This window comes from Myzus persicae, unplaced genomic scaffold (genome assembly GCF_001856785.1).
Source record: "Myzus persicae strain clone G006 unplaced genomic scaffold, MPER_G0061.0, whole genome shotgun sequence".
Taxonomy (NCBI): domain Eukaryota; kingdom Metazoa; phylum Arthropoda; class Insecta; order Hemiptera; family Aphididae; genus Myzus; species Myzus persicae.
In genome coordinates this window covers 445,643-467,516 of record NW_019100814.1, presented here as the reverse complement: position 1 = coordinate 467,516, position 21,874 = coordinate 445,643, and the positions used below count along the sequence as shown (strand labels likewise).

Genomic DNA, 21,874 nt, shown 5'->3' with positions numbered 1-21,874 from the left:
CTACTGACGATTTGAAGGGCTCTGTCTGTACTGAATACAATAAAAGCAATTTTCATATATTTTTAATTTAAATGACCAACTGCTGTTATTTAGTGCAATCGTTCCATATCAACCCTGAGAAAGACCGAGCGCAACTGGTCAATCCACCTCAAATGTTTTAAGTGCAATTATTCGTATATGAAAAGGTCATTTTGAGCTCAATCGGTAGATTCCCATGTACATACGTAATCTAATTATACTGCATTGGAATGACCGACTTCACACTCATACTTGCCATTGGTCCAGATTTAGCCAGGAATCTACCGGTTTTACCGTGAACACGATCCCGGTATACCTATATTTTAAATCCCGGTAGGTACGTAAAAAAGTACCAGTCTCTAGAAATCTGTGCAGAGCGGGTTCGTAATTGTATTATTAATTATTGTGTACTACACATATTATAGCTACAAATTATAAATACTAATATTCAAAATGATATTATGCTTTCATCAAAATCGATTAGCACATTTCGTGAGTTAATTTTCATATACATAACCGAAACGCTGGCAGATGGGCAGCTGTTTTTGTTCTTGGGTGTACCTGTACCAACAAATTAGTCACTGCCGTCATTCTCGTGACTCTTTTTCGACTGGAGAGAACAGAGTAGTCCAGGCGGAGGAGTCCAGGATTATAATTTTGATTAAAACGCGTGAATAATCGATTGGGAAAAAGTTTTTTTATCATTAGCGAGTAACACTCGTGCCGGTTCCGATTATATTATAGGTACTAATAAGCGTATTATCATCGCCTCGCGGTAATGTTGTTATTATTATTGTAATTATTATATCATATTGTACCTACTGTGTAGCGTGTACACGATGTCCGGAGAGGTAGGTCCGGGCGACGGGCGCGTTTTTTTATTTTTTCGCCAACGGTCAAGTCTATTTATGGGCCACTCGCTACAAGGTCCGTGGCGGCATAACCAGCCGCGCGCGGTGGCGGCGGCGGTGGAGTGTCATATACCTACTCACTCGTATAATAATATAGTGTGCAGTTGTGTTTCGAGCGGCCGGCGAGCTTGTCGCGTGTGCACACGGTGTTCACAAGTCGTGCTAAAAAATACAATAATAACAATAATAATAAACAAACAGCATAAACACCACTACGTCGGTAAAAATTTGAGTATAAAAATCTAATAATCGAATATTTTTATTTTTATTTTCATCTCCGTGTGCTTCAGTCTCGCGCCCGTCAAGTGCAAGTCGAACATAAAACTTCCGATAGACGTGCAACTAGTGCCGTTGTATTCTAGCCGAGTTGTTCGCGGTAAACGCAGTGTCCGAGATGGGTCGAAAGTTCCCGTTGGTCACGTCGTGTCTGGGCTGCCCGCTCAAGACCGGAGCCCTCATCAGTGGCTTCTACGGAATAGTAAATAACATCAATAATAATACTACTACTAATAATAATAATAATAAGTTTCCCTAGTTCATACACTGTATGACGATATTCGAGGATATTCGAAGTGGTTAGGTTCATATTATTATAGTATATATTATATTATAGTGCGCCTGAAATACATTTCAACACGTCTTATATTAAAAGGATTAATATTTAATACACCTATGGCATATAGATACATATATCACACGGTACACCGCTTTCCGGCAGTGTGTTTATTATTAATCATCGTCTTATTATTAAACTTGTCACAGCACCAAAAGTCGTTAATACCGTTTAGGTTACGCCTAAAGTTCAAGGGCGACATTGGCGATATATATATATTAGTCACTATTAAAGGGCACTACAGTCAGTGACAGCAGCGTCTATATAGCATGACCATGGTTTGAGCTCGTTCCAGTTAAACAGAAAAATAGTTTTTATGACCTAGATAGAAAAAAAAAATAAGGATACCTACTCAATTTATCGTAAACACTATCTTTAATAAAAACGCTTTTACACATTTTCTGTTTATGATTATGCTCTAATGCTTTTAATTCGTACACTCATAAACACATCATTATTACTGAATAAGTGAAAAATACTTACAGATCTATCCAATATCCATAGGATAGTATTCATCGAACATGGTTATACATAATACGTATGTTCTTAATGCTCTTAAATCTTTTCGGCGTAAGTGTCCAGTAAAGTATTAACAATATTCGTTACGAAAACGATGACCACTATTTATATAACTATAGATACATTAAGATTTAAATTAGTTGGTAAAAAAAAAAACAAAGAAGCAATCGTTCAATGTAAATTTACCTAGATACTTAATTTATTGTCAACCATGTATACCTAGGTAAAATCTGGTATTACACATCACTCATTAGAGTAGATAGGTTGGTATATTATAAAAATCTCCGTGTCCTGACACATCGATAAGTCTCTGTTTAATGTTTTAAATCAATTTTTCTTTTTGAAACAAGAGTATAGTTGTACATTTATTTGTTAAAAATGTTCCACATTTAATATAAATAATCCAATCACACCTACACCACATGTAATAGTTTGATATCGTTATAATTAACTTAATTAGTTTCAGCAAAAAAGTTTTCTTTCAATTACAGTTACTACCTATATAACATAACATATTATAGGCATGACGTATTGATCATTATCTTTGCACATCAGCTTAAAGTCCATTCCTATTCGATTAGAATTTATTATTATGTTAAATTTGATAATACTATCTCAACACATTCGATTATTTATTAATTTGAAATCAATAATAAAATATCATTTTTCTAAAATATAATTCAAATTTGCCTAATGATAAACCACCCCTTAATATTGTATTTTTTCCTATACTAAAAGTTCACTCTAAATTATTTTGATCAAAACAATCTTAATATACTCGTTTTACCACAATTTTAACTATTTGTATACCTATGCAAAAGTATTTTGCTTGACATTTCGTTGTTTTATATTGTTCACAGTAGGTAAGTACGTACAAGGTATCTAAAGTTAAAATAAAATTTGATATTGATGTATAATAATTAAATTATATTGTTTATGAAATTTTCGTTATTCCCCAACTCACCGATTATTACCTACCTACCTATTTACTAATTTACTTACAGTTTTGACTTTTAATAGGTTTAAAAATATATTGTAAATATATTTAAACATATTTTATCTTCAACTCTTAATAGACAGGGAAAATAAAAGTGTAACTAACACCAAACTAACGCAATATTTCTAGCTCTTCTGTAAGTAGGGTCTTATATTTTATTACATAATGTCTTATTTAGACCGAGAACCGTAGTATTGAGAAAGGTAAAATTGATAAAAGTCGCAGTTAACGAAAATAATGTTCATAGAAAACCAATCACATTGTTTACATTTAATGATAAGCTAATATTTCTTTGTTTATTCAATAGGTAATTAAATGTTTCCATGGTAAAACACATCGATACCAAATTAATGTATTATTAATTAGATTTATTTTCAAAATTCCAAGTAGGTTATTCACTATGTATAATGTATTCAATTATAGGTTGGTTACGCTTATATCAGTTAAATCTATAAATAATTATTAATGAACTAAACTACTAAAATAGTAAAATCAAGCTAATTCTATGTAATTGGTGATATAATCGATAATAATAACATGTTACGTATAGATGTTATAGGTACAACTACTATAACGATAAAATTATATAGAGCCAAATATTTGAATTGAATATATTATTATAACGCCCGCGGGCCATTTTAATGAAAACCGAACAATAATAATGTGATAAAATTTAAAAATTACACGAAACAAAAATATAATCTATATCCATAAATTACTAATCATAACATTATATCGGTAAATTAAACACAGTTGCACTTTTAAACAGATTTTATACTAATTCATGCCGATAATTTTTTTTTTTTGTTAATGTTTTATTCAAATTAATAACACGTAATATTATACATTACATTATTGATTGTACGAATACAATGTAATAAAAAATGAAGTAAAAACGTTTGATGAATAATATTTTTAAAAAAAATAAGAGCATAAGACACATATAGGTATTATTTTTTGAACAATTGTACATAAATTAAATATTTTACAAATAATGTCGAAATAATAATAATGCTTGATTGCTTGAAAGGGACGAAGACCTATAGGTAGGTATTTCATATTAATTAGATCGTAGTTTCGCAGAATAATTATTTTGTTTGAGACAGCCATTAAGCACTAGTCAGGTGTATTGGTGTATATACGTAGGTTGATCATTAAAAATATTTGTTTAAACGTAATGTGATTAGGCAATTAAGCCGACGAAACTTTTTTTAGTTTTGAACTTTTGAAGTTTCAGCTCTTACCGGGCCATCTGATATTTTTAACAATGCATGTGCCGTGACTCCTACGTTCGTTATAAGGATATATCTCTGAATGACATTTAAAAAAACTTTTTAAACATCGTGCTTAAAACCTATAATTATTTTGAATTGCGCTAACGAATTTTATTAAAAGCTTTAAGTCGCTGATGGCTACGGATTATGAGTCACATAACTTATAACATTATGCCTCTTGTTATTATTCAGAAACAGCTTTTAGCTTTCCACTTGAAAAATTTTAATGAATCCTCTCAAAAATTATAACCCATGTAATAAAAGTACTATACTTACATATTATGTACATAAAATTTAATTCACTACCATGTGGAAAAGTGCGCATATTTTAATTCATTTAATAACCCACTTTACAGAATATACGTTGTACCATATTAATTAAAATGTCCAAAAAGTATTTCAACAATTCAACATGTCATATATTACGAGAGCAAAAATAACAAGACTGATCACAATAAAGTTAAGAATATAAGCACACGTAGATAGTATTGTAGTAACACAGTTTTTAAGAACCAAAGAATAAAAACAGTTAACTTTTATTGTGTATGCCGAATATTTGGTTTTAATATTTTAATTTTAAACATAATATTGTCAAAATAAGTATAATGCATTTACAGAAAAAACGTTATAAATAAATGAAATTAGACTAATAAAATAAAATTGACTATACTTACATGTTACAAGCTAATCTATGATCAAAATGTATAGTTTGGTAAATTAACAATAAATAACAGATCCTACTACCTGTACCTGTGCCGTGTGTGAATGATCTAATTCGATGTCTATCGAAAAACAACTAAAATCTAGTCATTATAATAACCAAGATAGTAAATTTTATAAATATTTTTTAGACAATATTAGTTAAAGAAATAAATGTAAACATAAAGATTATAGGTATATTATTGAGATTTATTTGTAAAAATGAGCTTATTTCCTCGTGTATCTAGTAGGAGGTGTAACTATGTACATAACTTTACTAGTCAACATTAACTAGATAACTTCTTGGTTATAAGTTTAAAAAACCAATATAATTAAAGTCTTATCATCTAATAATGTTTAATAGTTAATCCTCTCGTCTGCCCACAAGGCCACAAATTATTAAAATTAAATGTGTATAAACTAATAATGTTATACATTTTTTATTTTATTTAGTACCTATTTATCACCCTACATTTTAATATTTTACTGAATGGTTTTGATTTGTTCCACCCAAATAGGTCTGTACCTACCTGTTGTAATATTGTATTCTTATATACTGCTTACTTAACCGACCATTCGGTGCTTCGATTAATTATCTATCGATTCCGCCAATTTATAACCATTTCGAATTAGGAAAGTTTTAAAAATTAAAATGTATAAAAATCGAAATTAAAACGTGTGTAATATGCGATAAATACTTTTGAATTAATTATCACTGGATGCAGAATAGTCGTGATCTAAACAAACTAAACTTTAATCAGTATTGGTGCCAATTTGTCCTTATGTCGTTGCTGAACTTGGCACATCGAAATTAGCAATTTTTAATTTTGAAACAAATAATAATATAAAGAATTAAAGTTTATTTTTCAATTAAAATTTTAAATAAAAGCCAAGGAGTAACAAGGACGACTACGAAAATTAGTATTGAAAATTGATATGTGTAGCGGAATCGATTGGTTATCAAAAATATAAGTAGATCTTAGATAGTAATGCACGTCTGTCGTACTTCTTATTTCCTACTAATATATTAATAGAACGGGTGAGACCTTTTTCGACCAAAATCGTACCCTCAATTTTTCGTTTGATTCGCTTTTCGGTAAAACCGAAATGTTGAATATTTACTTTATGTTATACATATAGAAAAGGTTAGGTGTATTCAATTTATGTAGCATATAAATAAAAATACACACTTATACAATATTGTTGATATAAATTATTGTACCGGTTTGATTGCAGTGACTGCAACTAATAAAATTACTTTAGGTATGTGTATGTCTAATAAAAAAAATTATTTATATACAATTAGTACCTACTTATATTTTTAATACTTCTCTGTATGATGTATAACATAAAGTACCTAAATGTAGACAAAATATGAACACGCTTAGTAACCGTATGGATCATACATGTATAATAATATTATAATGTGTATAGATAGCCAGGTACCTACTGATCTTATAGTTATTGAAAAAAAAAATCAAATTATATTTTGTATGCATCTTTATGCATAGGTAACATAAAATAAAAATATTAAACACTTTAGCCCAAAAGAAGTCGTACGTAATTTAGTAATACAGTCGAGTTCGATAAATCAAATCTCAAGCAGGGGAATAAAAATAAATTCAACTTTTGCATTTTTCGACTTATACATAATACCTCATACACGACTTTAAAACACTTCAAGAGGCAATAAAAAAATTCGAACAATTATCGAGGTGTTTGAGTTAATGGAATTTGAGTTATGGAGACTCGACTGTTATAAAATTACAATACTATAGTAGGTATTACTGTATTTGACGCAATATAACACAATATTATACATTTATATCGCCGGCCTTCCAACACTTATTTCACTCCAAAATCGTTCTCAGACATTGCCCTGGTACATGTGCATAAAAAAAGTTTTTATTCGAGACAACTATTTATTAGACTTAGGGTTTAGGTATGTCATGTTATGTCATGTATGTGTACATTTGTATATAATGACGCGTTACAGCGCACGTTTTTTTTATATCCACATACCTACTTTACTGCGCATTTCGATATTCTGCCAGTTGCTCTGCGAGACGATAACAAGTATTATATTTAGCATAGTAAGCACGTCGATGGTGTGAGTGTGTTTATACGAGAAATTGTTTGTTCAATATATATATAATATATTGTGTTTATTTATTTATCATTTAGGTACCATTATAATAACGGCGAAACCAATATGTATAGTGATTAGCAGATGATGGTTTCTCGTTTACAATGTGGATGTGTACAAGACAGAACACTCGATACTTACATAGGCACGTGCCGACCCATAAAAAGTTATTTTCTTAAACGAATTTTTACGAGGGAATCTGACGTCTGGAATCAGATATTATGAATTATAAATATTAATAATAGAGGTCAACCATTCCAGATGTATTAATAATAATTTTCCTTGGCATATATTCACTAGAAAGTTACATAATATTCAGGACGGCGAAAACGTCTATTTTAACTATACGACCGAGCAGTTCGATAGAACATAATATAATTTTATTTAGTTACCTTCTTTAGTTTATCTCCAAAAAGAAAAACGTATTGCCAGCAAACATCAGCAATACAACAGAAATATTAATAGACAACCGAAAATGTTTTATAATTTACCCTATCGATTGTCAATTTCATTATTTAGAAACTATAATGACAATAACAATAAAAGCGCATTTCGTATTGACATGGGTGGTGGTAATTAGACCACATTTTACGGCCTGCGCTTACATTTCAATAGACAAATAAATTTCCGTTTTTCGTAGGACTTCAACAATATTTTAGGAAGATTGGTGATCGCCAACTATTAAACTACACAAATATTACACATAATCAATGAACTTAAAAAAAATATGTTTCTGGCTGGGATAAAAATACAACAAGATAAAACTATTAACTAATAAAACTAAACATTCCTTAATCACTTTGTTGGTACACGCATGAATCATAATACATATGGCCATAGGTACTAAATTAAAATAACCATGATAAATATCGATTCTACCTTTTTGAAATAATTATATATCTACCTATCTTCTTTGCCAGGTGTTGACTTTACAAGTCTTATAATGCATTAATAATTATGTTTTACTGAATTTTTGATTACAATAATATTGATTTATAATACATTAAGTCCCATTTATTGATGTATGTATGATGTATGCACGTTGTGATTAGTTCAACGTTATACGGCGGATTTGAAAATAACTAGTGGTTAAGTAGGTAATTTATTTTGAAATAGGTAGCATGATATATAATATTATATCGGCACGATGTACAAAGAAACAACTACCGACAATTTTAAAGCTTATAATGTTAATTGTTAAGAATTATAAATTCATATCACATAATGTACATTATCACTTACCTATAATAATAATATTTGTAATGTAATATAAAATCAAGTACATGAAGTTGCCCCCGACTTAATGCAAAAAAATTCAAAATGCTATTATTGAAAATTCAATCCCTGAATTTCAATTTTTAAGTGTCCCCCCCTCCCCCCAAGACCGTTACTCCAAAAATAAGTTTCAGGAGCCAAAATCACGTAGGTCCCGCGCTTGGTCCAATCGATCGCTTCAGGGCAGATTGTGAACAATTATGAATTAATTGTAAATAATTGTAAATTAAATCCAACTCTATGGAAGTTAGTTACAAAATCGGCATTGTATAATATTATTGTTGTAATAATATATAGATGAAATTAATTTCGTCGACAGCTGCATAGATAGTTGTATCTTATCTTCGCCATTACTATCTGATTTTATGGTCTTATATTAGCGTGTTTAATGATAGATGCTAAACGTCATTTATTACTTGTGCAAGTTAGTGAGGTAGGCGCTTTTTGAGGATCGTTAAACATGCTTTATTACATCTTTGAATGGTAAAATGTATTATTTTTACGTCATTAAAAATAAAAACAAAACAAGTTTGACATTGAAAAACATTTATGCAAATTTCGTGTTATTGTATTTATTTCAACTATATTTTTTTATACACCCATTCCCGACGTATTGAAATAGAATATTTAATCAATTATGCCCTTCCTATCGTTTGCATCAGTGAGCAATATTCTAAAACTATAAATTCCAAATAAACTAATCTTAAAATAGTAAATTCAAATACGACAATTTATTTACATTTAAATCGACAGATCGCCTTAATCTAAATATTAAAATATTGTATTATTAACTAAATGGTATATTTATGTAAAATTCGAGGTCATAATAATAAAATAATTTACAGTATAACTAGTATATTCCTTTTTATATAGTAAAAATTTACAAAAATAATATTACTTTATAATATTTCATGAGTTTTTATTAAACGTTTCTAGGCAAATAAGTATTATATAATAAGATATTATCTAAAAAAATATGCAAAGTCACAAACATATTATTCGAGCTTCAATAATAATTAATAACGTTAAGAATCTTTCCAATTTCTGCATCCAAGAGATATGAGATAATGTTACAGTGATTACGGATAAAATATTAGTAAGAAAAAGTTTTAAAAAAAACTTAAATCGCTAATATGATCAAAAGTTTCATTAAAGTAGAACATTTTTAACTTCTTAAGCATTGCGTATTTAAATATTATGCTTGAACAATTTGATATTCTAGAAAAAAAAATATAGCTGAACTATAAAATAGGTGAACGTACAAAATTTGATTAAATTTACCGTAAAAATTCAACAGATGAAAATTATCTAAATAATATATTTTTGGTGGTTGTTCGTTTTCTAGCTACAATATTATTGATTTTTCATTTATTATATCATCATAGCCCATAGATCCAAAAAAAGGTATCTGGTTACCTGCAGCATATAAAAACACAAGTAATTCCACAGATTCGATGTAACGCATAAAGTCTTGCGTACCTATACATTTTCAAATGTCCAACTAACATTTTAAATGGGTACTAATTAATTTCGAATTATGTTAAATTTCAATTAAAAACGTTTATTAAACGTCGGTGACGCAACACTAGATGATGATATTACCTAATATTACATATTTAATATTATACGATGACGTGCAAAAATGTGAATATTTTCCTTTCGGGCGATCAATTCGTGTTCAACGCCCGAAAACCTTGGCCAATATTTTCACGAGCTATCTGAACGTTGTTTCGCTGTCAATTAATTCCGATTTATTGATCTTATTTTCGTCAAATTTTTCTTTCTTATTATGTTCGAGCTGGTCACAAACTCGCAAAATAAAATAATATTCTTGACGATATTCGTTATGGCATAGATGTTTCGAGCAATATCGTAACGTCCACACCCGATATTTGTCAAGTTATTTGCGTGATAAATTCAAATTGCACTGCAAAATAATAAATTAGATTAAATAAACATTATCACATAATAATAATATTATGTACTTAAACAATACATTTTTCAAAAATATCGACAACAAAACTAACGGAATATTTTAGTTTTTGTGGTAGGTATAGTCGAAATAATCACTATAAATTGAGTAGAAAGTGGGGAAAGTGTTATATTTCGGGGCAGACACACAGCTAAATATAGGTAGGTGCCTACCTCATGAAGTATTGCAATTTAAAAGTACAATTCTGGAAATTGTAAAAATGTTTTTCTACTGATATGATTAATAATAAAAAACTAATATAATTTTCAAACAAGGAAGAGGTGAGGGGTTTTAACCCCAGATATTTTAGGATAATTATTATTTCAAAATACTTTCGGTGTTCTGTGATTCTATTTTACGTCTTAGTGGCATATTCGGATGGACTTGTGCACCAAGTATCTACATACATTTGGGATCTGTTTCAGTCGAAATAAATTAGATATTAAAAAAAATGTTTTTACTTTTTTATAATCTTATAATAATTTCTGAAATCATGTAGATTCTTGACAATATTGTGAATTTAAAATTTGTCTTTTGTTTAAATTTCCTCAATCTTTAATTAAGTCATGACTCATGGCCAAGGTTACCTTTTTCATTGACATATACAACATTTTTATTGTTCTAAGATACTATCTAGTTTTGTACTAATTTTGTAGCAGAAAAATATATTCATCTTCAACTAGTTGAGGTTGGCTTTCGGTGGCTTCTTAAATAGAGTTGACAGCTTAGAAAATGTCTAACACTTGTATATGTTTTTAAATATTTGGGATAAACTATCAAAAAAGACTTACCAGTAAATGTGATATACCATATAAGCACCATATCTTACATCTATTTACTGCTTTTTGATGAGACCTTTATCGTTCAATAGTAATAAATAATAATAAGCCAGGCCACGTGTTTAAGACCACAGGCCTATGTATAGCGTGAAAATTTGGTAAGTTTACTGCAAATAATGTACCTACCTACTCATACGTTTGTTCCACACGAAACCATTTTAATGCATCTCATTATTACGCACCAACCATTGTTATTACTAACACGGGACTACTTTTAAAATTCTTTGAATCAGTATTTGAACATATTTAGGATTAATGATTTTAATTCTTCTCAAAATGTCATTTAAATTGCCTATACTAAACCCCTTCAATAGCGAGTGTGAGAGCCAAAAAATTTAATTTGGAAAATATAGACCAGAACCTAAAATTCTGTGGAGGTTCCAAGCGTTATATTCGTATGCTAACGAATATTGATATACACATTAGTATTAATTGTACAACACCTACCAGACTGACAGACGCACGTCACATAGCTAACGGTTTCCCTCTGTTTTCTTTTTTCAGGTGATTGCCATATTCGCTCTTATCATGATTCTGACAAACGACATCAAAATACAGACGATCATCATAGATTTCTTACCCAAAACTGTGGGTAAGTCTTTAGTTTCAAATAACTAACACACTTATAGTAACTACACTACCAAACCATGGTTGGACACATTTTTTCTAGTGGGCAACTTATAATTTGGTTTGTTTACTCTTCCTGAATGAAGTATAAACATTTTTTTACTAGGTCTCTTCCATATTCAAATAATTTTTATTGAATCTTTATATAGTATAATGTTATAATCAATAATAATTATTGTTATATTGATTTTATTTTCAGTAAAAATCATTGTCGTAATCAACCTGCTTATGACAGTATTAATATCGACTGTGCTTTTGGTCGGAATTTTTATGGTAAGCATGAGCTAATGCAAAAAACATTATTTGCAGAATGTTCTCTCATCATTATGATTTTATTTTAGCGAAAGAAGATATTGATGCTTCCTTGGATAGTACTAACGATCATGTTATGCATTGGACTTGTCATATCTGTAATATACACTACTATTGATTTCTTGATTCATAAATTCTATTTCACTAGCATTATGGTTCTAGTGATTGGCATGCTATGCGTGGGTAAGTATTATATAAATTAAGTTATAAAATCCTAAATGTAATACACATCACTGTGCCACGACTTATGTTCATATTTTACAGGTGTTTACGTGTACATGTGGTGGGTAACCTATAGTTATTATCAAAAAATCAAAGAAGAAGATAACCGGACTCCATACACCAGAACACCTTACTACGGCTAAAATATAAAACTAAATTGTTTTCATAATGACAAATGTTTGTTCGATAATCATGCAATGTTAATGCCAATGAGATTTTTCTAGACATGATGAAATGATTAACCCTCAACATTGTATATAACAACATTAAATGTGTGTGTGTGTGCAAGTTATATTATTAAGTAGTTTAACAAGGTTGTTTTCCATGTTAATTTGTAATGCACTATTTATAATTTATATATATATTTTTTTTTATTTATAATATGTATAATGTATATAATAAACAATTGAATAATATACCCACAAAGTTAAAATAATATAATATTAATTTTAAATAAATGTTAAAAATGTGTATATTTGGAATGCGAAACATTAAATTAATTAATCAAAACTTATTAACTCTGCAACCTGGGGTTGCTCAACTTTTGGTTGTTCTACTTGGTTTGGAGCGGACGGCTGTGGATTTACTTGTTGACTAGGTATTTGGTGTGCACCGTACTGTCCCATGTGAACAGGTCCACCATAAGGCATAGCAGACATCTGACCCATCATTGGCTGTTGATGTTGATTGGGTATCATTGGCTGTCCTACTGGAAGCGAGTGTTGTGGTGGACCCATATTTTGCATTTGAGGTTGTTGATGGCCAGGCATCATAGGCTGTGTGTGAGAGCCAACACCAGGAAGCTGCTGTTGATGCATGGAATTCATTGATGGACTAACAGAAACCCCTGAATTAATTGTGTTTGTCATAGGAGCCATGCGTGGCTGATAAATAGGCTGAGGAATGTTTGAATTGACTTGTGACATGTTATTTGGTTCATTGGAAGGTAAATTCACTGGTTGGTTGTTTGTGATTGAACTTGAATTTGGAGGTAACATGTGTCTCGTAACAAAACCTGCAAAATGTATACATATTTTGTATTACTATTATTATTTACTCAAACTCATACTTTATACCTTGAGGTTGAGAAATATGTTGAAAGTGAGCCGGTTCTGATGACTGCGGATACCGTATAGCATTATCTTGCATTTGAGAAGACATCAATGAATCTATAAGATGATGACAAACTATTAGTATTTGTATTAACAAAGAATCTAGTTATTATTATTTAAGCGAGTAGCCAGTACACAGCAATAAGCCCTGAGCAGGAAAGGTGTGGAGAGCAGAGATGTTAATTGATAGTTTACAAGACACAAAATGGAAACCAGATCAGACAGATGTGGAGCAACCAAGTTAGAGAAGATCTGAAGTTCCTATCAGGGATGGAGAAAGGGCCAGGTTAGATAAAGATGCATGGTGAGGCATGGTGGATCTAAATAGCCTCAAATAAGCAAACAAATTATTTCTGCTACTTACTAGGACCAGGCGACATGTAAGGATTAGGTGCAGTGGGCACACTTGGCAAAGAATTAGGGCCGTACATATTACTATTAAGGTAGTTTTGCCTCTGATGTTCCATCCTCATAGCCATTTCTTGTTCTTGTTGTTGCACTTGTTGAAGAGTCATTTGATGTTGATACTACAAAACAAGCAGTCAAAAAATCATTTTAATTCAAATAAAAGCTAATAGGAAATTACTTGTTGATACTGTTGTTTTCTCTGTCTCAGTACATCTAATTTCATAGCTAACTGAATCTGTCTCTGTTGTTCAGCAAAAGCAGCTTCTTGTTGAATTGCAGCTTTATGATCATCTCTCATTGCATCTAGTGCAGCCCGTGTATCTTTAACTTGAACCAATTTGTCTTGTAACCTTTCAAAATATACTAAAAAAGAAATATTTTTCGTTTTATTATCAATTTTTTATTTTTATGACTCAAATTTTTGTTTTGTTCAAAATCACATCTATTGGAATTGATGAAAACTATTATGCTATCTCTGTACTAATTCAGTCTATTTGGTTATATTATCTTATTTTTTTTTTTGGTTTTTATTTTATGTATCTACTAATATTTTATAATACTATCAATAAGGGTATGTGAATTATAATATTTACAAAAGTTCATAGAGTGTTAAAGAATTAGTTGGTCATAACTAGAGCAAGGACTTTCATGCATTTGCATGTTTTTTATGGTTTAGTTGAACGTATGCAGAGTAAGTACACAATACCTTTCACAACGTTTGTGACCAAAAGCTAAAAGTTTTTAGTGCATATTTTTGCATATTTGGACATTTTTTGGTTTAAGGGGCATATTTTTGATTATAAGAGCATATTTTAAGCTTTTAGTGCATATTTTGATGGTTTATTGAAAATCAAGCTCTTTGGTGAACATTTTTCATGAACTAAGGTCAACAATTGTTATAAACTCATAAAGACGATAAAGATAAATGTTATCTTGAAATAATAATAATGGTTGGTAAATACCTTTTTTGTTTTATTATGTGCAGAATATATGAAGAAATGGGATCCAACATTCAAAACAGATTCCAAATGAATTTAATAATATAAATATAGTTAAAACTTATATAGAATAATAATAAAATTAATTTTTTCAATGGCATATTTAACCGCATATTTTTAATTTTTTTATGCATAAGTGCATATTTTTAAATGCATATTTGATGATTTTTTAGTGCGTGAAGTGCATGAAGTCCTTGCTTATGACTCATAACTATTTTATATTTCTTAAAAACATTGAACTTAAAAATTAGATATCTAATTTATATTTAACGCATAATTAGTGTTATTAGTTCATTACAATTCTACATTGACCAAATAATATTTTTATAATAATTGCCAACTTTGGTAAGTAACAGTTATCCATACTTACACCTTTTCTCATCTTGTTGCTGAATATATTGCAATAACTTTTGATGCATAGGCGTTATCTTCGAGTAAAATGTCTCTAATGAACCACCATTAATAACGGTTCTACCTCTGCTTAAATTTGATTTGATACGATTTACAAAAATTTCCAACTGTGATTTAACAGAAGTAATAAACAATTCCATTTCCTCCGAGTCATCAGGTTGATCATTATTCATGGCGGGACTAATTTCATTGTTTGGTGATTCAACAGTATTCGCCTAAATTATTTAATAGACAACTAAAGATTAATATCATCTATAAATTATAATTATAAAATATCATTGAAAACATACATTTGTTGCAGCCAATTTTGCTTTAGCTAAATTTCCAATTTTTATGCTTTCCCAGTATGAACGATTTAAATAACGTGCTAGTTCTGGATCATCTTCAGCCTCAACCTCAACCTTTTTTTCATTCTGTAAAAGGAAAGTTAAACAATTAATATCTACGAAATGATATAAATAATTGAATGAAAAACTTGTTGTCTTACTACTGGCGGTGAAGAATATAATCTTGTAGCAGGTATTGAAGTAGAATTCATAAAAGGTATTCCCTATTGAAAAGTATAAATTATTATAAGACTGTATTATAAGAAAAAAAAATTTATTATTTTTAAGTTTTATTACTTTTTGTTGTTCTGCTTCAGATTGGGATAAAGCCAAAGCCAATTGTAATTCTTCGTCTTCTCTTAGCTCTTCTTCTGTTTTTCTATTGGCTGCCGGTATCTAACATATAAATATACTCAAATCAAAACATTTCATATAAAAAATAAAATGTTTTGTGAAAAAATACATTTTTTATAATTATAATATCAAACTCAGTTATAATTCTTACTATAGATAAGTTGATTAATGTGAATGTTTATAATTAGGTTCCAGATTTATATTCAAAATTAAAATACAAAGTCTCCTAGAATGTTCTCTACATTTAATAGCTTATAATTTAGGGTAAAAAATAAAGGAAAATAAATGGTAACTTGTGGTTAGGTAAACTGTAAGTAGTCTCTGGACAAAGATCAAAAGATTATTATAATTCCACACAAATTATTATTTTTAACAAAACAGGTAATAAATGACCTGTCATATAAGAATTTATTTTTGATTAAAAAAGTATAGGTAGAAAATACTGAAAATAAATAAGATTAGAAATAACTCTGTCAAGTTAATATTTCGACATTTTTTTTTTTTTTTGATTTCACTATAAAAGATGACTTTTAACAGATTGCTTAAACCTTAAACTTTAGTTTTAAATTTGATTTAAGTTAGGATAGTTAGGTAAGAGTAAGAATCTGAAGTTTGTAACGTAAAGCATAATGCAAATATTTCATACTGAAATACAGAAGACAATATTCAAGCTTTTTCATAAAATATTATTTACTTAAAAAAAACAACAACAAATTCATAAATTTAATGATTCTAAAACCATTATACACATGGAGAAGTAGTACATTTTAGTGAATGCCAACTATAGCACACGTTTGGATACAGATGGATCATTGGATGTTGACAGACACTGTCACTTTTCAGATAAACATTATCTACATTTTCAATCATGCTTTGTTCAATAATTTATTGACAAATGGCGTTGGACATTGGTTCTATAGATGTGTCGGGAAAAATTATTGGTCACTATTGTTCGGTATCATTAAGTTGGGAATTCCTTAGGATAAAATTTTTTTTTTACAATATTTTAACTATTAATTTTTCATATGAGTTTCATATAAGCATTTTTAAATTGCAGTATATTACTTTTGCTCATAACTCACTTAAAAATGTTTCAAATAATGTGAAAGATCTGCCATACAAACACATAATAATATGTTTGAATTTTCAAACATTTGTTTGATAATTTGACCTAGATCAATCAGTTTACTATAAAACTAAAGCTGACAACATAACTGGTCTACTGAACACTAATTGTTTCAGTTTTACACTTTTAAAAAATAAATTAACCCACGAGGGATCTCTTAAAATGTATAATTTTATCACAGTATTTGTTTATGATATAATTTATATATTTCCAACTTTCCAAGGACAAAAAAAAAAGAAGTATAGATCATACTCAATGTTTTGTTTTGTTTGATCTTACGCCTAAACTTTTTAGTCCCCCATCCCCAAGGAGAACTCTCAAATAATAAATAGCCCTTACTTGATTTTGTTGAGCCAACGAACTGGTAAGATACTCTATAGGTAAATCTTCTGATCCTTTGTTAATTTGTGGTCTAAAATAAAAATAAAGTCAATGCATAAAAATATAAAATCTTTGAATGCAGTATTTAAGGTTAGTTATATATAAAATAATTTAGAGATGTTCCAGGTAAATAATTTATAATAAACCAGATGTATAGAATTAGCTAAGAAATGTATTTACGAAACAATTGAGTATACATTGACTAACATGTCTAATGATGTAGCAATTAATATCAGCCGAGTAAAATATATAAATTCAAAAACCAATACTGATTTAGACAGTTTAGTTAACACCTTCCACTTATATCTCTTATATTTTTGATGTTCAATCATACTGTATATTTTATACTTTAAAATCTATACATTTAAAATTAAAATAATAATTAATACAAAAGTATGAAAAATATACATGAGTAGAAATATAAAATAAACTGTAAAAAGTCAAAATACTAAACATAAACTAATAAAAATAGATGAAAATATACGGAGGGCCAAAATGTTGATATATCATTTAGTATTTTGCTAAACACATCCTTTTAGTTTACTTTGCAACATTAACTCTGTCAAATATGAATTGAGAAAGTTTTCTTTAGTCTTCTGTCGGTTTTTGTTAGCTCATTAGCACTTCCTCACATACTTTTAACATTAAGTATCTGTATTCCGTATATAGGACTAAGTTGAATTTGTGGTTTACTGTTGAGTGATTACAAAGGTCAATTTGTTAAATATTAACATAAGCTTGCCAGAAATTAGCTATGATGGTCGATCCAACTTCTATAAGTTCATAAACTATGGGCAATAATGTATGTATGTAAATACATTTTACCAACAATTATTCTAAAAATATCCAATAAGTGAATCTCAAGCGTATAGACTGTATAACAAATAATTAAAACATTGAAAATACAAAGGATATAAGTCGTAGGCATCTATTAAACCTGCAGGGAGAATATTTTCTTGGCTGTCATAAATTAAATCAGTACCAAAATACCAAGTGATGAGTATTGGCTGAAATAATATGTCTATAAATATGGATACCAAGTATTACAAATAGGCTTTGGTTGGGTATTAAAATCATATCTGGTATTTAGCAATCGAGTTATTGAAAGGTACCCAGAATATCTCTATAAAAATAAACTTTATAAATTAAAATAAATTGAATTTTGTACTTTTGTGATTTTTCAAAGCAAGCTTCACAAACACGCACTGGTTTCTCAATACCAAATTTTGGTAATGTACAAGAGCGTGAAGAACATTGCGCACAGAAAACTTGTCCACAAGCACGGCAATGGTGCTAATAAAAAGAAAAATGATTTTCACAGTAATATTAACTTATACTATTTTCAATAATAGCTTGAAATAAAACAATTTACTTTGCGTTGAACCATTCCAAATTTAACACGACATCTATGACAGCAATCAGAATCTTCCCAACCCGGAGCTACATCTGAACTGAACATAGCATCACTTTCTTTAAGAGCAGGAAATGTATATCCTTCAGCTTTCATTATGTTTACTGTGTCCTACCAAAGAAAAAAACAAAGAGAAAAAAATTTTTTTTTCGTTTATTATTTTTAAAATAAAAAACAAAAAAAATATTAAACATTATTATGTTCAAAATAAGTATACTTCTTTTTTGATTAAAATACATAAGGTAGATAACATTATAATTTTTCATATAGCATGAAATATTATATTTTAATAGTCAAGAAAATATAGTTACCTGAACAGCACAATATTTAGGAATAGCTCGGAAAGCAAACGCCCAAGTCTGTAATAGTTCAAGTAATTTGTTTTTAACATTTTCATGTGGAGTAGTTTTTATAGTTTCTCTTATTTGTTCCATAAAAGGTTTAGTTCCAACTTCATCATGTACTAATTGACCACAATTTTTAACACAGCATTCCAAAACCTAAAATTAATATATTATTACTTTCAAAAAATATGATTATTTTATTTTAAAAAATACTCACCAATAAGCTGTACATAGCTGTGTGAGGATTTGGACTAATAAGTTTTTTCTTAATGGCATTGAGTGCAAATTTTGGTCTGAAAAACATTATAAAAAATAAATATGTTTAATACCTAACAATGATAGTAATAACAATCTGATAAAAATAGGTAATACATAGTAATAATTGTGGTTATTTGGTATCAATGAATCATTACTATTGGCTATTATATGCAATTATTTAAGTTACAGAATTTAAATTGTTAACAATTAAAAATTTATTTTAAAAACAAATATGATTATTATATTCTGTTACTAGAATAAGATTTGATACAGAACTTAAGAGTGCTTGGAAACTGTAGCATACACTATCAGCCTTCATTTTATTGGCCCAGTATATTCTCAATCACTGATGTATTTTCTTTATAACTTATTAGTAGGTTCCAGATATGTATACAAAACCAAATTCAAATTCAACTTTCTATATATGTGTATACTCAGAACAATTCTGATAAATAACTACACGTTTCAGAGTTAAAAGATTTTAATGCTAAAATGTATGCTTGCATACTTTTGGACATGACCTGACAGACTTAGAGGTTTAACTGTGAAAGTTTTTCAATAAATTATCATTGGATCACGAAAACTTTTAATTAATAAAATGATAGAGAAAGAAATGAGTGAATGGGATGAAATAGATACATTTAAAAGTATTAGTTGAAGATTTATGACTAATGAATCATGCAGATAGGTATGTGACATCATCAGAATTGTTTTGATGTACAGAAATATGCTACATGACAATTAAGTTTTAAATTTGAAAATCTTAAATTATTCATATTTAACTTCATGCTGGTACACATAAGTATAATTCAAAATAATATTATTAGATAATACGTTAATTTTTTATTTTATTCTAAAGGTCATGCCATATATTAAATTTAATATAAGCTAAAAAACTATTATTTTATATACAATATTATAATATATAGAGTATGAGTGTATGACTACAATGATATATTTTCAGGAAATTACTTATACAATGTATAAAATAAGACATTTTTTTTAAATTGTTTGGAATGTTAATACCTAGTTATCACTTTATACCCAATTTCTATTGTTTTTAATGTTGATATTACTCAATAATATATTAAAACTAGTATAAAAAGTAATTTTCTTACTGCACATCTTTCTGTCGTATTGTATCACATATCTCTAAAGTCGTAGGCCAATCTGCTTCCAACAACAAATTGCTGGTCACTTTATCTGGAAATTTAGATCAAATGTAGGCACTCTATTATATACATAAAATAATATTATAGTATTGAGATCGTGACATTTCAAATTACCGAGTAGTTTTTCAAAATTCGATTTAAACATTTTGTTGACCGTGATTTTCAGTAGGTATGTGTTAAACAAAAAAAAATAGTTTTTAAAGCCTGTGGAATTGTGAGCGTGAACGACGTACTTATATTGAATTGATATTGTATTATTAAATTATTTTTTTTTTGTACATAAACTATAAAATATCAAAAAACTAAACAATAAAAATTTGCAATAATATAAAATAAGAAAACAATAAACATAGAAAAGAGTAAAGAGATTAAAAGACAATAAATCTATGACGAAATCACGAAATTTCAGTGACAACAGTAGAGTCAGGAATCGTTTTTTAATTCGCTGAACCTTGTCATTTATCAATTCGTTATCAAGAACAGTGGGCCTGTGTCACTAATTGTCACCGCCCAGTCAGACGTTTTTGTAGTGTGATAAATTTGCCATTTGGTATAATACTATAATAACGACGACAATGGACATTTATCGGAAATTTGATTGCTGACCAATTGTTATTAAATGGTTTTGGTATAAAGACTTTTTAGCTAATATTATTATTAAAAACCTAAAATCAAATCATTATTGATAATAGAACACTCTGGTTATTTTATTTTGTCCGGAAAACGGCAACACTGCACAACATTTCCAAAGATTTTTTTCATTGAATATTATTTTATGGTTTCTTACTTTCGCGACGCATTAAGTGCCATAAGCCCATAGGTACACATTTAGAAATCTATTAATTATTTTATTATTAGGTATTTCTTATTTCTACATAAATTAATATGGACTTATTTACCTCAGCTATTTTAGGCTTTCTTTCAACCATATTTTTAGTTTTTATACACTTAAATCGGTAATCTAATGAGACATTCCCAAAAAAATGTTTGGGATAAGTGCCAACAAAATTGTTTGCAAACATATAGTTCATCATTTTAATTTTAACATACATCCACCAAAATAAGAATTATTATTGTAATTTATTATTATAACTTTAATAAATTACTTCACATATTTTTCACCCCATTTACTTTTCTTATAATAGCAAA

General features: G+C 28.8%; 2 protein-coding genes across 2 annotated transcripts; one reads left to right on the top strand and one right to left on the bottom strand.

The window, feature by feature from the left end:
• Nucleotides 1-999: 999 nt before the first annotated feature.
• LOC111026244 lies at nt 1,000-12,805 on the top strand. The gene is made up of 6 exons (XM_022304286.1): nt 1,000-1,149; nt 1,220-1,407; nt 11,768-11,855; nt 12,090-12,163; nt 12,232-12,385; nt 12,467-12,805. Exons 2-6 carry the CDS (start codon nt 1,324-1,326, stop codon nt 12,565-12,567), a joined length of 501 nt encoding a protein of 166 aa, XP_022159978.1. The 5' UTR covers nt 1,000-1,149; nt 1,220-1,323; the 3' UTR covers nt 12,568-12,805.
• LOC111026243 (hepatocyte growth factor-regulated tyrosine kinase substrate) lies at nt 12,620-21,142 on the bottom strand. The gene is made up of 15 exons (XM_022304285.1): nt 20,840-21,142; nt 20,672-20,756; nt 19,513-19,588; nt 19,263-19,451; nt 18,913-19,062; nt 18,709-18,833; nt 17,499-17,571; nt 15,977-16,075; nt 15,841-15,903; nt 15,644-15,766; nt 15,313-15,568; nt 14,123-14,307; nt 13,901-14,063; nt 13,501-13,593; nt 12,620-13,439 (listed from the first exon to the last, which is right to left on the bottom strand). The coding sequence occupies exons 1-15, from the start codon at nt 20,868-20,870 to the stop codon at nt 12,925-12,927; spliced, it is 2,226 nt and encodes a 741-aa protein (XP_022159977.1). The 5' UTR covers nt 20,871-21,142; the 3' UTR covers nt 12,620-12,924.
• Nucleotides 21,143-21,874: the final 732 nt, after the last annotated feature.

Bases quoted from the DNA above. Each gene is read 5' to 3' on its own strand.
- LOC111026244 (XM_022304286.1), top strand. From the start codon at position 1,324: ATGGGTCGAAAGTTCCCGTTGGTCACGTCGTGTCTGGGCTGCCCGCTC. The intron at 1,408-11,767 runs GTAAATAACATC...TTCTTTTTTCAG, and splicing joins TCAGTGGCTTCTACGGAATA to GTGATTGCCATATTCGCTCT. The intron at 12,164-12,231 runs GTAAGCATGAGC...ATTTTATTTTAG, and splicing joins TTTTGGTCGGAATTTTTATG to CGAAAGAAGATATTGATGCT.
- LOC111026243 (XM_022304285.1), bottom strand. From the start codon at position 20,870: ATGTTTAAATCGAATTTTGAAAAACTACTCG. The intron at 19,452-19,512 runs GTGAGTATTTTT...TATTAATTTTAG, and splicing joins CAGCTATGTACAGCTTATTG to GTTTTGGAATGCTGTGTTAA. The intron at 13,594-13,900 runs GTAAGTAGCAGA...ATCATCTTATAG, and splicing joins TTACATGTCGCCTGGTCCTA to ATTCATTGATGTCTTCTCAA.